This window comes from Brachionichthys hirsutus, chromosome 1 (assembly GCF_040956055.1).
Source record: "Brachionichthys hirsutus isolate HB-005 chromosome 1, CSIRO-AGI_Bhir_v1, whole genome shotgun sequence".
Classification (NCBI taxonomy): domain Eukaryota; kingdom Metazoa; phylum Chordata; class Actinopteri; order Lophiiformes; family Brachionichthyidae; genus Brachionichthys; species Brachionichthys hirsutus.
This window is the reverse complement of record NC_090897.1, coordinates 2,498,045-2,512,264: the sequence shown is the minus strand read 5'-3', so window position 1 is coordinate 2,512,264 and position 14,220 is coordinate 2,498,045. Positions and strand designations below refer to the sequence as shown.

Genomic DNA, 14,220 nt, shown 5'->3' with positions numbered 1-14,220 from the left:
CTTCCAAATGCAGCCAGGCAGCAAGAGTTACCAGGTTTTCAGTGTTTGTTGGGATGCGTTTAGTTAAATATATTCATGCTTATTTAGAGTTGGCTGTAAATGTAAAACTCAGCATGTAAGGTTATGACGTCATTCAGAGGTCATTCCCAAAGGACAATGATCCCAAATCATACTTCAAAGTATGTCAAGACTTGGTTTCAAGAAGACATGAAACATTCAACAGTTGCCTGACGTGATTCCCACGGGACATCTGTGTTTGGATGTCACAAAGGTGATTGCAGCAAATGAACCGTGTCAGTATTCCTCAATTTGGAGGACTTTGCCTTCCCTGAGGAATGGGCTAAAAATTCCCCCGGAACGCTGCCACGGGCTCGTTTCTGTCTGTGCATCATGTTTTCAGCAGGTCGTAGCAGCAAAAGGGTGTCCTACATAGTATGAGAGCTGCGAGTCCTTAAGGGGTTAAATCACTTTGATATCAAAGTAAGGGAAGTAAGTTGTATTTCATGTTATGTTACCACATTATTGTATGTTTTGGAAAAACGTTTGCCGAATGGAGCCATTCGATTTGTTCATTGCAAACAGCTGGCAAATGGTTCCATTAAAAAATAGCTTACGTTCCAGATTTAATTTTTGATCACACAATTGTAATTTGATAATAGTATGCATATTGTCCCGTCTGGAAACAACAAGGCTGCCCTGCACTGTAGATTTCTTTGAATGTGGAGGATCTCTGCCTGTTAATTTAGTTACATTTTCTTTCCACTGTAATTTTTACAGAGCAATATTGTGTGTGACTACTTTGAATATACACAATACGATTATTCCAGACAACAGCGTAATAACTGCAGGATCTTTTCAGGTCTGCAGATCCATCACCTTCTGATCGAGCTTTCAACAGTTTTGCTAATTGTGCTTCTCTTAAATGGTTTTAATTCTCTGTATTTCTGCTTGTCTCGCACCACACGAATTTGTTTCTCCACAGATCACGACAAGGATCATGCTTTTCCACGCTGGCGTGCGATTCAACCCGACGACATTTCTAGTCCAGACAGCATGGAAGGCGTTTAAGTTAAGCGTCCACTCTTCTGCATGTTGTGCATCACCTGGTCCTGGTCCTGGTCCTGGTCCTGGTCCTGGGTCTACAGGCGGATCTGAGGAGCTGTCATCTCTTTCAACCGAAAAGCCGCCCCACACACCTGTCATGCTTAAAGAAGTGCTTCATTACTTAGACGTCCAAGTAGGTCAGGTGAGTTTGCATCCTTGTTATTTGTGCCGTCCCCCTGTTGCCCTCAGAAGTTAATGTTTCTGTATTTAAATGTTCCTCCAGAAATGTCACGAGTCACTCAGACGGCATGAAGGCGCAGATTAAGAATGCAGAGACCTCTGGGCACAAACCTTTGTGGCCTCCAATTAATAGTGATTAATAGATGAGGGCAGCACAGTGGAGCAGTGGTTAGCTCTGTTGCCTCCAAACCTTTCTGTAGGGCATTCCCGCCTTGCTCGCGTGGTTTCCTCGCCAAAGACATTTAACACGGGAGAGCTGCCGACTCTAAATTGCCCGTAGGTGTGAATGTGAGCGTGCACGGTGTTTATCACGATCGTTTTGCCCAAAGTTTGTTTCCTTTCGTTCACATACGCAGACGGAAAACAATCTTCTGTGGCCGGGAACAACAACAAAATACATCTGATTGTCGAGTTCTGTTTCTGCTGCAGCCTCTGAGTGTATTCACGCTCCACCAATGTAGATCTGCGGAACCGCCGGTGCGATCTTTTCCCATAATATTGAGTTTGAAAAGTTACACTGTCGAGTAAAGCCTTGGCACGTCCAAAGCGTTGTTGTGCAAACAGGGCAGTAAGTGAACTGGCGATGTTCCAGGAGAACCGCAACCCGTATGCAGAGGCAGAACTTTGGGATTGACTTCAGGCCCCTCCAGAATCCGGTAGTAGAACATGGATACCTGCTATAGACATGTTCCTTGTGATCGATACTATGAACTGTGAGGCCGGCCATTATCCTTTTATTAAGCGAAACAGTCTAACCGAATTGTGACAGTAAATTATGATGGAACATGAAAATAAGGTAGCTTAGGCTAAAGGTAATTAACGCGGAGAAGGACGATTCACAGAGAATGAAAGCGCTGTGGTTTGTTCATTCACCCACGACAGCCTAATTACAACAAATTACGTGTGTGGAAGCAATATTGACTACATCCACAGTCGAGTGCTAAGAAAACACTGGCTTCTTATTGTCAGAGGAGCAGCAGCTGCAGTGAATTTCGTACCTTCGTTGTCTGGCTTTGAAGGGATTTGATCTCAATAATATTTGTTTGCTCTGTCTGGATGGCTAGCCGTTCACATTTATTTAATATTCATGACTCGCCTTTGTCATCCAGTGAAAAAAAGGTATTGCAGCCGGGTTTCTGACATCTGCTTTGGTGTTTGGTTGGGCTTCTGCATTGGTTCCAGGCTCAAGTGGAGCTGGGGTCGTCACCGGGGGGGGGGGGGGGGGTCTGGCTCTTTGGAGCAAATTTTCATTCTCTGTTGCTTTTACTTTTCTTGTCCGTTTCTATCCTTCTAATTTGCTGCTCCACTCCTGTTTATCCATAATTACCGGTAGCTGCTCTTCCCAATAACATTTATACGGATGGTCTGCACTTACCGACGGCTCGGCGTTAAGACAGGCTTTCCGAAATGTAAAAGTATGTGTTTAGTGACAAGAAATCGCTGTTACGACAAGCGGAATGCACTGCCAGCGGAGTTACCAGTGAGTATGTGCTTATGTACAGTATAAACGGCATATACGTATGCAAATATTTAAAAAAACATTTCATTCATTTTCATGCCCACTTGATCCGCCTTCCGGGTCACGGGCGTTGCTGGGGCATATCCCAGAGACGGGATATAAACCGGAAGCGTCGCCAGTCATCGCGGCGTAAAGTGTTTTTTAAAGTTGTCCATGAACGTGGTTTTAGTTTAACGACGGGGTCTTTGGAACGCAACTCCACCGTTAAGTGAGGACCACCTGCAATCTACCAATGGTGATATCAATTGATTGTCGACTCTGATGACTATCAATAACTTGAGTTACAGATGCAGTGATCAGATGCTTTAATGATGGTGCTTGTTGTTGCTAAATGCAATGACTCATTAAAAAAGCACGCGTGAATTGGTCAGCGTGCTTCCAGCTTGGCTTCTATTTAACGTACGTACTATTAGGACAGATGGGGCATAAGTCAAAAGCCTTCTGGTGTTTCAGGGAAGCATAGGTGGGGAAGTGACCCACCCAGTTAAATGCATGGCCAAGGCAGCTGGGGGGGGGGGGGGCATGGGTCAAAAACTTAGTCAGGAATTGCGCCCATGTTTGACTGTTGGCAGGATCCAGGGTGCTGCGTCGCTCCTGCCTGAACTTTAACACCTCGAAACTCCTCCGCTGTCCGCCCATTCGCCAACTGTCCCAAGGCAGCTTGCTAGTCAGATGCTACTAAAAACAGTTTGATAGATTTTGTGACATTCTGTGAAAAAGTTAGCACGATAGCAATCGGGGGCTCATGCTTTTAAATGCTGCCTCACTGCAGAGGACTGTTAACCACAGCGTTGCCTTTATTAGGGCGCCGGCATGTAACGCATGGCCATAAATTTAGAGTATGACAATGTAGATGCAGCAGCGTTCTCCGCCAGCGTCAGTCAGGCAATCACAATGCCGAATTGTGCCATGACTCAGAAGATCTGCCATTTAAGCAGTGAAATTTGTGGTTTAAGCGGTGGTGTCATCAAACAGATCGGTTGTTGTGCGGAAGAAAATCTACCCTGAGTATCAGACAAATGTCGACAGCAGTTGCCGAGGGCAGCGAGATGAATGCTTTGATTGGCTGCTGTGAAATAACCACCAATATGCCGTCCCTTTTGTCAACCGAAGCAGCGCGTGTTTGAAAGGAGCACTAAAGCGATGATGGGCGTCAGAGCAAATACGACACTTAAACAAAAGTGTGTAAGTGGAACCTTTCAGTGCCCTGCTGCCTCCCACACAGGGTGTCTGGCTGTAAGCGTGTGCTCAGGTAGCTCATTCGCTGACTGCTGTAGCCAACAGTCTATTTTCACAGTTTTTTTTGTGCAATCTCGATTTAGAGTTTGTCATGATTTCTTTACCATCGCCTCAAAATCACTTAACGAAACGGTACTTAACCCGGCACTAATGTGACTCCGTGTTCTTCCTGGGTGTGGCTGGTCTTTGGTTGACCAAAACTTAAAAGCTAAAGTGAGGAAGGACAGCTAGCTGATCGCTCGACCATGGGTGTCACAGTCATGGTTGAACCCTAATGATGTTGGTGACCTCTCGAGTTCATCGAGCCCATCAGTTTTTATTTCATTTCTCAACACAAACACAAGATTGTGTTAAATTTAGAATGCCGAGATTTGTTGGAATGACTTCTATGATAATGTGACTTTTTCTTCCATTGTACTTCAATGTCTTTACAGAAGTAAATGTTAGTAAAATGTCTCAGCACTACTAGTGTTGTAAAAAAAATACACAATAAAAAGTGCTGGAACCCCATCTTTAAAGGAGACGTATTATGAAAAACCCATGTTTCTGCACGACTATTATGGAGGTTTTGGGTCATTATCAACCCAAAAACAGCAACCATCAAGTGAATCCTGCATAGTTTGCGTAGTTCTGTAATCACCTGCTGAAACGCGTCGAGCAGAAATCTCTCCCACTGTGATGTCACAGAGGGCGAACGTGCACAAAAAGTGCGTGCACATGCATGCACATTCATTGCGTGCACACAACTGAAACTTAGTTTCAGTTTTGTTTTCAGAGGCTTTTCTGACAGCTGTTTGAGACAGAAAAGAGGGACGCTGTCCTGCAGCATCTGTTTGCTATTTTGACCAAAGACTGTCCCAGATATTTCATACAAGTGTCTGGGGGACTGCGTTAACTTGTGGGAAAAAAAGAGTATAATATGTGACCTTGAATGAAACCACCACGTTATCTGCTGGTAATAGAATCTTGTCCTGTGTGGAGAAAAAAGGAGAAGACGTGGAACAAAAATGAACCTTAACAGAAGCGGCCAACCTTCCAAGGTTATTCAGCTGCGCTGTGATGGCTCTCTCAGAAAGTCATAAAAACCCAAAGAAAACATCCTGCAGGTCTTTCACCTCAATAAACGTCAGCATTGATGCTTCCAGTATTTGCAACACACCGGGCTGAGGTGGCATCCATGCGAGTGTGGAGCGATGAAAGCCACTGCTCACCCACAACACGAAGGTGCTTCTGAACACCCCTTAATGGCGCAGCACTTTTCGGAAAATATTATTTTAACGGAATTCTAGTTATTGTTACATACGGTGTAAATAAAATAATTATTTTCACCCACTTACAGACAAAAAATACTTTTACCCACAAACCCCTAGCATTCTGCTAATGAATGCTGATCGGTCAGATAGGTATTTACTGTATTATTTATTGTACCTGAACACCCTTCCTCAAAGTTACCCGGAATCTAGAGACATACTTGAAATGACATCGAATTAATATCTAATGGAAGATCTTCAATTTTGGCAGCCAAATGTAGATCTAGGTAATTTTATAGCGGACATATTTCGCCAACAAACAAATAAAGTAGCACGTTAAAACATAAAACGAAAATCAGATGAGCCGATATGTATTGCATCAAACCATTATATCAAAAACATGAGTTTTTTTTTAGATTTACAGTCACTTGTGATTTCTGAATGGACCGATCGGTATCCATGAAGTTTAACTGACTTGGTGTTATACTGTGATGATTAAGTATTCTCTTAATTTGAGCTGTGTACTTCCGTGCAGCTCCCCCCCCCCCTCCATCCTTCGACTGAGTAATAAAAGAATTTGCTGAAAAAGACAAAGCCTTACGCAGGCTGCTTGCGAAGGGAACCTCCTCTAGATTAATGAGCCATCAGCCGGGCATCCAGGGGAAAAGCCCTGCACTGTTGTACAAGGAGAAACATGCTGCCTTTACATTTTAGACTCAAACGCCCCTTGTGGACTTAATAAGGCCACGAGTGTGAAACCTTCCTTTTCGGATCACTACCAGAATTTTCTTAATCATTGTTTTCGAGCAGCTTGAGGCGAGCACCAACTGGTGACATACTTTCTACTTTTTGGACTCTGTCAATGCTCTGTCACTTTATCATCTACTAATGATATGTGGATAATAACATTAAATAGCAAGTCAAATTGTGCATATTGTAACCTGTTATTATATGTTACAGCTGTTACACATGCAAGCACACAACGGAATGGTGTTTACACCCGAGTACAACGGGCCCCTTGAAACAGCCACACATGCATATATGCATAGGGGCCCTAGCATCCGGAGAGGGAATAGGGAGAAGACGCCGCCATGATCGGCACCTGGTTGGGGGGGGGGCTTGCTCAAGGGCACCTCGGCAGTGCTCTGGAGGTAGACTGGCCCATCTCCAGTCACCAGCCCACACTCCATGTTTTGTCTGAGCTGGGACTAGAACCGGTGGATGTCTCCGCCCACTGAGCCACTGCCGCCTCAGTAGGCAAAGTATTTTGACACTTTTTTGTAAGCGAGTTTAAAGGCATCAGTATGAAATCCTGGAAAACCTGTTTGTGAGACCACCAAACTCAGATTTTTTATGTCTGGGTCATCGCGAAAGAAACAGAAGCGTTAATGCCAGTTTATGTAGAGAGCAGGTGTTCGTCCTTGTGGACCTTAGCAAAGCCATAAATAGCAAAAAAAACCACAAATAAAACAAGGCTAGACTTGTGATGACGCTGGGAATCTATCAAAAAATAAATACTGTAAAACAGGAAAACTGCAAATCACAGGTGTGACGGCGCGCGAAGGCTTCGAACAGCAGGCCGGGTTGTGTGCTGCATTTTTCACTTCCCCCGTTATTTGGGTTATTAGGATGACTTGTAATTCGGGCACATGAAGAGACACTCTGTTCCGTGGACAGATGACCACGGAACACTCTGCCAGCTGCTACCGCTCAATGTTCTTTCTCTCGCATTTTTGAGATGCAAGATAGAACACAAGGCAAGGAATGAAGTATTTCACAGTGACATTAGAAGTGGTTCAGTCATCACCTTACCTTATCAGCCGCCTGGCAAAAATTCATTCATTTTCAATGCACGTTAATACAACATCTTTTATCTCCGTGTCCCTCTGCATTCGTTGAGAAGGACAGTATCCTCTTTTGCCAGGTACTGCTTGTACCAGCTTGTAAAGAGAGACATGGATAAGGCAAATATGATCTTGTCTCATTCAGTTCAGTCTTACAGCTGAATTTGGTTCATTCACAGTTAAAGAAGTAGAGATGGTAGAATTGAACGTACCATTACCATACTGAATTAACCTCTTTCACAGAGGTTAATTGTACACTGTTTCAGTGACTTTTATGTTTCTGACTTGCCGTCTCGGGAACAGGCAGGTGAAGGATTGTCGTGAATACAAGCAAAGGAGTAATATGATCTTGTCTTATTAGTTAAAAGCCTTGCAGTTGCTCGGGTCAGTCATGAAATATTCTTTAGGAACAGATATGAAGTACGAGGAAGTAAAAGAGCAGTCAATCCCAGAAGATTACTTTTATGTACTTTGGAAAAACAAAAACTGCTTTGTAAGTTTATTTTTTTTAATGTAAAGATATTCATTTCAGCAGCGTCTAATAAGACGGACAATTCCTGCTTTTAGTTTTGTAGCTGTTGCATTTAATTAATGACCTAATAGTTTATTGGAATCCTTTGTTTTCTGAAATGTAATTGTTAGGGTTAGTTACATATTTTCATTGTTTTTATAAACTGTTATTGAGAAGAACAGCCCCATCTGTCATTTCAACACGTATTTATACTTTAATTCATTTTTAATCCTATAATTGCATTGAGAAAGACACTTTTGTTACAATCTGTTCTCTAATCTGGCCACACACGTTGAAGGCTTTTTGTAGTCATCCTGTACACAAATGGGACCTACTAAACAAATAAGTAAAGAGTAGTGCACAGAATAAAGGCAATCATGATCTGAAACAAGCAACGTATTATTTTCTCTCTGCTAAATTTGTCACCACAACCTTTTTTAGGGGGTCTTTAGTTTTTTTTAATTTACACTCCTTTTTTGGTCGCACTGAGTAGTGAAAGAGGAGGCTGTTAAATAATAAATACTTGTAATTAAACCCTCCGGCCAGGGATGCTGGGGCTGATTGACGGCCAGATATTAGGCCCTTGTCTCGTAAGGTTGCAAGTAGAGTCCGAGGTTATCATTGGCCAGAAGAGTCTTTCTCTCTCCCTGCCTCATTACTTTCATGAGTAGAACGTTTCATAGTGGGGTGGTGTGAAAACAGTCTGGGACTTCATTAGCCAAATGGGGTACCTCAGCCTTTGCTGAGCAGACAAACCGGTTTGTGGGTGCTTCCGGTTCGCTTGAACTAAAATGAGCCTTCCTGCATCTTCCTAAGCAGATAGTGTCTGTCATTGCTCAGTGTAAAAGGAAACCTCCCTGCCACATCGTACAGCATATAATAAAGCTTAAAATGTCCCCTCAAAATAAATTATTTCAACCGTTTTGGATGTAATATCATTGCATGAGGACGTCTGGAGTGGCAGAGAAGTATGTCAGAGTAGTTCAGGACATGCATGACACTTATACGACAGCAGTAAAGTGTGCAGTAGGAGTAACAGGGGAGTTTAGGGTAGCGATGGGAGTGCACCAGGGATCAGCTCTGAGCCCCTTTTTGTTTGGCATGGTGATGGATAGACGATCAGATGAGGTGAGACGGGAAGCTCCTTGGAATATGATGTTTGCAGATGACGGGAGAGCAGGGAGCAGGTAGAGGAGAATTTAGAGAAGTGGAGGTCTGCTCTCGAAAAGAGAGGAATGAAGGTGAGGAGGAGTAAAACAGAGTACATGTGTGTAAATGAGAAGGTCCCAGGGGGAACAGTGAAGTTAGAAGGTTAGACGTTTTTGAGATAAGGTCAGAGAGACCAGACTTCGATGGTTTGGACATGTCCAGAGGAGATACAGGGACTATATCGGTAGAAGGACACTGAGGATGGAACTGCCAGGGAACAGGGCTAGAGGCCGACCCAGGAGAAGATGCATGGACGTAGTGAGGGAGGACATGAGAGTGGCTGGTGTTGGGGAGGACGATGCAAAGGACAGGGTGAAGTGGAGAAAGTTGGGTTGCTGTCGCAACCCCGGGTCAAGCCGAATATACAGTAGTAGTTGGATGTAACATCATTGTCTCTGTGTCTGCAGTTGTTTTTCTTCAATAATTAGAAAGAACCAGGGAAGTGGGAGAGGACTTCTATTCATGACTACATGCACAGAACTTCAGCTAACAGTACAGACACAGGAGAACATGTTCCTGCAAAATATCTATTACGCAAAGTTATATATTCATGTAACTATTATTGTAATGATATCAATCTATATTCTCATGTATCCAAAATTGCTAAAATGTATAGCAATAAACTGGAATCCATCCTCCGTGCTGACTTGATGTTATTATAGCAGGTTTTTATTGCAATATTTGCATTTGTTGCTGGTGTGTGTGAGTGGGTATGCTAATCAGATGCATGCCCCGTGGACAGCTGGATTTAGATGACTCATTCCTGCAACACATTCAACTGGTGTTTGTGTGAGGTCCAACAGCTTTTTCTCGGTGGTCTTTCCTTCAAATATGTTCAGGATATTTAAACAACAAAACATCTCTCGTTTTGTCCAGTACCTGTTTATCGCTGTAAATATTATTATTCTTTCTATCATTTACATTTATTATTTTATTGTGATTTTAATTCATGATTTTTGTTGTTGTTTTAATCTTTTTATATATATATATATATATATATGTAATTTAGACAGCAAAAAGAATAAAACAGATTATGTTGCCATGCATGAGGGTTAATATTTAATGTTTGTAGCTTTAACAGTTTTTGGGACACATTCAGGCATGCTTATACCTTGCTGAAGCAAAGATCATGTTCGCACATAATTATAATTATAGCTATAAATTGCATGTGAAGAACGTGGTGAAAAGATTTATTTACTACAGCGTCATCCCGCATTGGTCAGCCAATTTGGTAATTCTTATTTTCACCTGATCATTAAGACAAGTTGAAAATATTGCCATTGATTTTTTTCCAGTTGCAAATTCTCCAAATAGTATGAGAGAACCAGTTTTAAACAGAAGGTGATTTGCAAGGTGTAATATAGACCGTCTTTTACTGATCTCCCTCAGCGTGTGCTCCTGCATCTAAATGATCTTTATTAAATTGCTGTTGCACCGTTTCTGGTTAAAAATCAGTTGCGGTGACCTTATCTGTGTTCCCAACATTATCAATATTCCTAGCAGCATTCAGATGAAGTGCTGTTGTGCTCAGCTGGAGTGCTCCCACTCCTCGCCTCCTTTAGTTCCTGACTAATTTGCTTGGAAAGAGGTTTCCCGGTTGACACTACATGACACCGCTGACCTAAGCCAGTAACGGAAGTTTCCCTACTTATTTCTCACTGTGTCCACCTCCACAGTTTAACCAGTGTCCCTGCTGGGGCTCGCTGCAGACACCTTGCTTAAAATTTACATCCTAAATGCCTTCTTGGTTTTTTTTCTCATACACAACGCCACGCATGGATCCTAGTCCAAGCATTTTAGGGAAGGCCTTTCTGTAGTCATTGCATTAATCTTAATCTTAGATTTAAGGCTTCACAGTGCTTTGGCTCATTTCCACCACTGAGTACCTGAAAATATATGCACACTGGCAGTCGAGCTAGCGGTAATACATTTTAGCCTCACTATATCAGCGACACAGGCAGCCCTCGTGCAAGATTACGCACCATTGAGGCAGCTGAAGACTCCTGAGGTTGCCCAGTAGACCCCAAAGGCTAAAAGACACGTGTCGGAGATTGAAAGTCTGTAGCCGCCTGAGTGACAGCTCAAAGCATGATCTTGATTTGTTTCAGTGTCGTACAAATCTGCGCTAGCCCATTTCAGCTTCGGAATGGCCAATATTCCATACATTGAGAATTCTTGATGTAGATCTCTTATTTGTTTCAAGCATCTCCGATCCTTCAATGCTACAGCTGCTAACTGCTCCTCACGGCGAGATCTTATGCATTGACTGAAGAAAATACGGTGGTGGGTGGACATATGACGCAGTTCTTATTGTTTAGGGTAACATGATCCTCCCTCACAAACACAAACCTGCTGATGTGAGCATCGTGTCCACGTTGGACGGTGAAGCGAAACTAACTGACCAACTAATAAGCTGATGCTGTAATTATGGCTGCTCACTGACTCCAAGGCAGCCAGTTTGGAAAATACAAAGACTGGACGTACTCCTGGATTATGTTGCGTGTTCTTCGTAGCTTTCATTGGAGTGAATGTGATGCACATTGTGGCCTCCACCTCTGAACAGATACACTATGTTCCAAACATTGGTGGCCCAACGATGATACCAATCGTATGGAAAGGCCCGAGGCATTTTCATCAGTGCATAGGGCCACACTCCTCGCCCAAGCCACCTCCACTGCCCCCCACCCCATTCCCTACTTCCTTTCACTTCATGTTGCATTATCAACCCAGTCTTCAAACTACTGCAAGCATCTACATAAACGCCTCTAGATGTCTTTTCCTCATCGCCATGCCTTCCACCATGAAGCCTTCATTTAGCCCGTCTCCTCTTTCCACTCCCTAATGGACTTGGCCCTGTTCTTCTTTTGTCTTCCTTTAGTACCATGAAATTCACCTTCAGGTGGGAAAGCCATCTTTCCCGATGCTTCTTTACGTTTTGTGAATATAGTTAGATGATCCCATCCCCCCTCTTTGCAGTTTCTCTTATGCTTCCTCTTGGGCTTTATATAGTTTGCATTGTTTCCTCGGCACACGGTATCGGCTGTAGTGTCGCATTTTGAAAGCGGCGAAGAAGAGCAATGAAGCACGTAATCATTGTGAATAGATTCACTGCATCATTTTTGACCTTAATTTTCATTTCCTGTTAAAACAAAGAAATAGCCTTTTGGCGTTTCTGTTGCGGTTTTGGCGTTTCCTGTCCGGTGGAAGTTACTAGTCCATATTTTTTTACTCTAAAATGACCAATGTTTACTTTCAGTGCCAAAGTAGCCATGAGGAGAAGTGCCTTTTAATCTTCTGTTTCTTTAGAACGGGCTTTTCTTTTAGTTGTCTGAATGTCACCCCCTAAAGAGAGTTAAAGGTTTTTTTAGTCTACCTGTTCCGTCTTCCACTGCAAGTTTCACACTGGTGCCCAATTCCATCCCAAAAAAGTTTTGATTGCGAAATAAAATTGTGTTAAGAGCTAAGATGCACAAAGAAGGTCTTCCACTTTCTAGAAATGATTGCAAAAAACAATCTCCCAGTGTCAGTCTGCACACACACACACAAATCACTGCATGCTGAAGGTCGAACGTTAAAGCAAAGCGACGAAGATGCAAAGCAGTCTTGTGTGACAAACAACTTTAATTCTGCAGTACAATTTCCCCTATTTGTAATAACTAGAGTAATTACCTAATGAGTCTGAAACAATGTGACAGATTTCACACACCATAACGCTCTTGTCCTTATTTTCAATCCCCACAACATTAATTTGATTATCATGTCTCCCACAGCTGACAGTCTGTGCTGATGTGAGGCGGCGTATCCTGGAGGCGCTATACTGAGTACACAGAAAAATGTGGATTAGTTAGATCCATCGATTTCTACTTTATTTGTATATTAAATCTTTATAGTTTTGTGCCAGACATGTATATAAGAACTCAGTCGAGTGCTGCATCAGACTCGGTAGCCCCCTGGTACGAGGCTGTAATAATAAACATGAAAATTAAACATCGACATTGTGTCTGCGTTTACTTTAATAGAAATATGAATCTTTCCAAGTAGAAATGAAGCTCGGTAAATCTCCGTCCTGCAAGACATAACAGACAGTTTGACTGGGGGGGTTGGGGGTGGAGAGTGATGACTCATGCATGCAGTCGAGGTCCCTCCCTTCTCATTTATTTCGGCTCTTCCTCAGCTGTCATTCATTGCCTTCAAATCAGATCCCCATAATGTTTTACTGTCCCTGTAAATTACTTTATTTAGACCGCGCAAAGTTAATGAAAGCACTATTCACATAATTTCGTTGGACAGATTGCAGTGTGATGCGAGTGTGATGTCATTACCTCACTGTGCAGATGACAGTTCTCTGAATCTAAGGTGTTTTTGTCATTCATTGTTCCCACACGCAAACATTACGCACATGCGTATTTTATAAGGCTGCAGAATTGATTATATAAGAGCTACTTTGTGCACCTTTACTAATGTTTCTATTTCAGAAAGGCCAATACTTTATTGGTACATTTTTCTTTTTCTTTAAAAAAAATCTAATTAACTTATACATTTGACCAGCATCCAAACAGCATATAAACAGGTAGAAAGACTGGTCGCTGCCTTGGTTTGCCCACGTAGAGAAAATATTGAGTTATTTGTTCATAGTTTTTGAGAAGATTCAAGTGCCTGCTACCCCTGTTTCTCCAGGGATCTCCTCAGCACCAACATGGTGTTAGAGCCTGTCTCGAAGTGGGCGGATGCTTGACATGGGCTTTATGAGAGGAGGACAGAGACTCGGGTTTTCCTCTTTGCAGTGAGGCTTTTATTGAAAAATCTGAGGAGTGAACCTGTAGAACAGAAACCGACTCGTATCTGAAAGTGGCAATATGATGAGGAGGGAAGAAAACATCAGGATGTTTGATCTGCCTTGAAGAGAGTAAAGCATGATTACAATTTCACAGAAGTAACATAATATGTCAGCAGCTACTGTATATAGACCTACTGCCAATTTTTACTCATTTTGTGCCAAGTAGTGTAACTTCAGTCAACTATTATAACATTTACTAGCTAACAGTATTTTTCCCCATGTGGCATTGCTGAGTCCATGTTTGAACGGAATGGTTCATATGAAATAAGATAAGATGAAATGGCATTCAGTTTATGTGGTAGACTTATTTAAGTGGACTGGAGTGCCTGTGTACCAACTGATTGTAGTTGGCCACCTAGACCTGGATACAATTATGATATTTATTTATTTGTTGTCCCAATCCAGACCTGATATCAGGATTATTTTCACCCAAGATGACTCAATGAGCAGGCAAAGTCTGTTACTTCCCTTGGGGCAAAACTGTACACTTTCATTGTTATGCGGATGACACCCAACTCTTTTTTTCC

The 14,220-nt window shown here is 42.5% G+C and overlaps 1 protein-coding gene across 1 annotated transcript in view; it reads left to right on the top strand.

Moving 5' to 3' along the window:
• The first annotated feature begins 997 nt into the window (after nt 1-997).
• mettl15 (methyltransferase 15, mitochondrial 12S rRNA N4-cytidine) overlaps nt 998-14,220 on the top strand; it is a 30,519-nt gene continuing 17,296 nt past the window's right edge. Inside the window, exon 1 of the mRNA XM_068740621.1 lies at nt 998-1,246. Within this exon, the coding sequence (XP_068596722.1) occupies nt 998-1,246 (249 nt within the window). The remainder of the gene's footprint in view (nt 1,247-14,220) is intronic.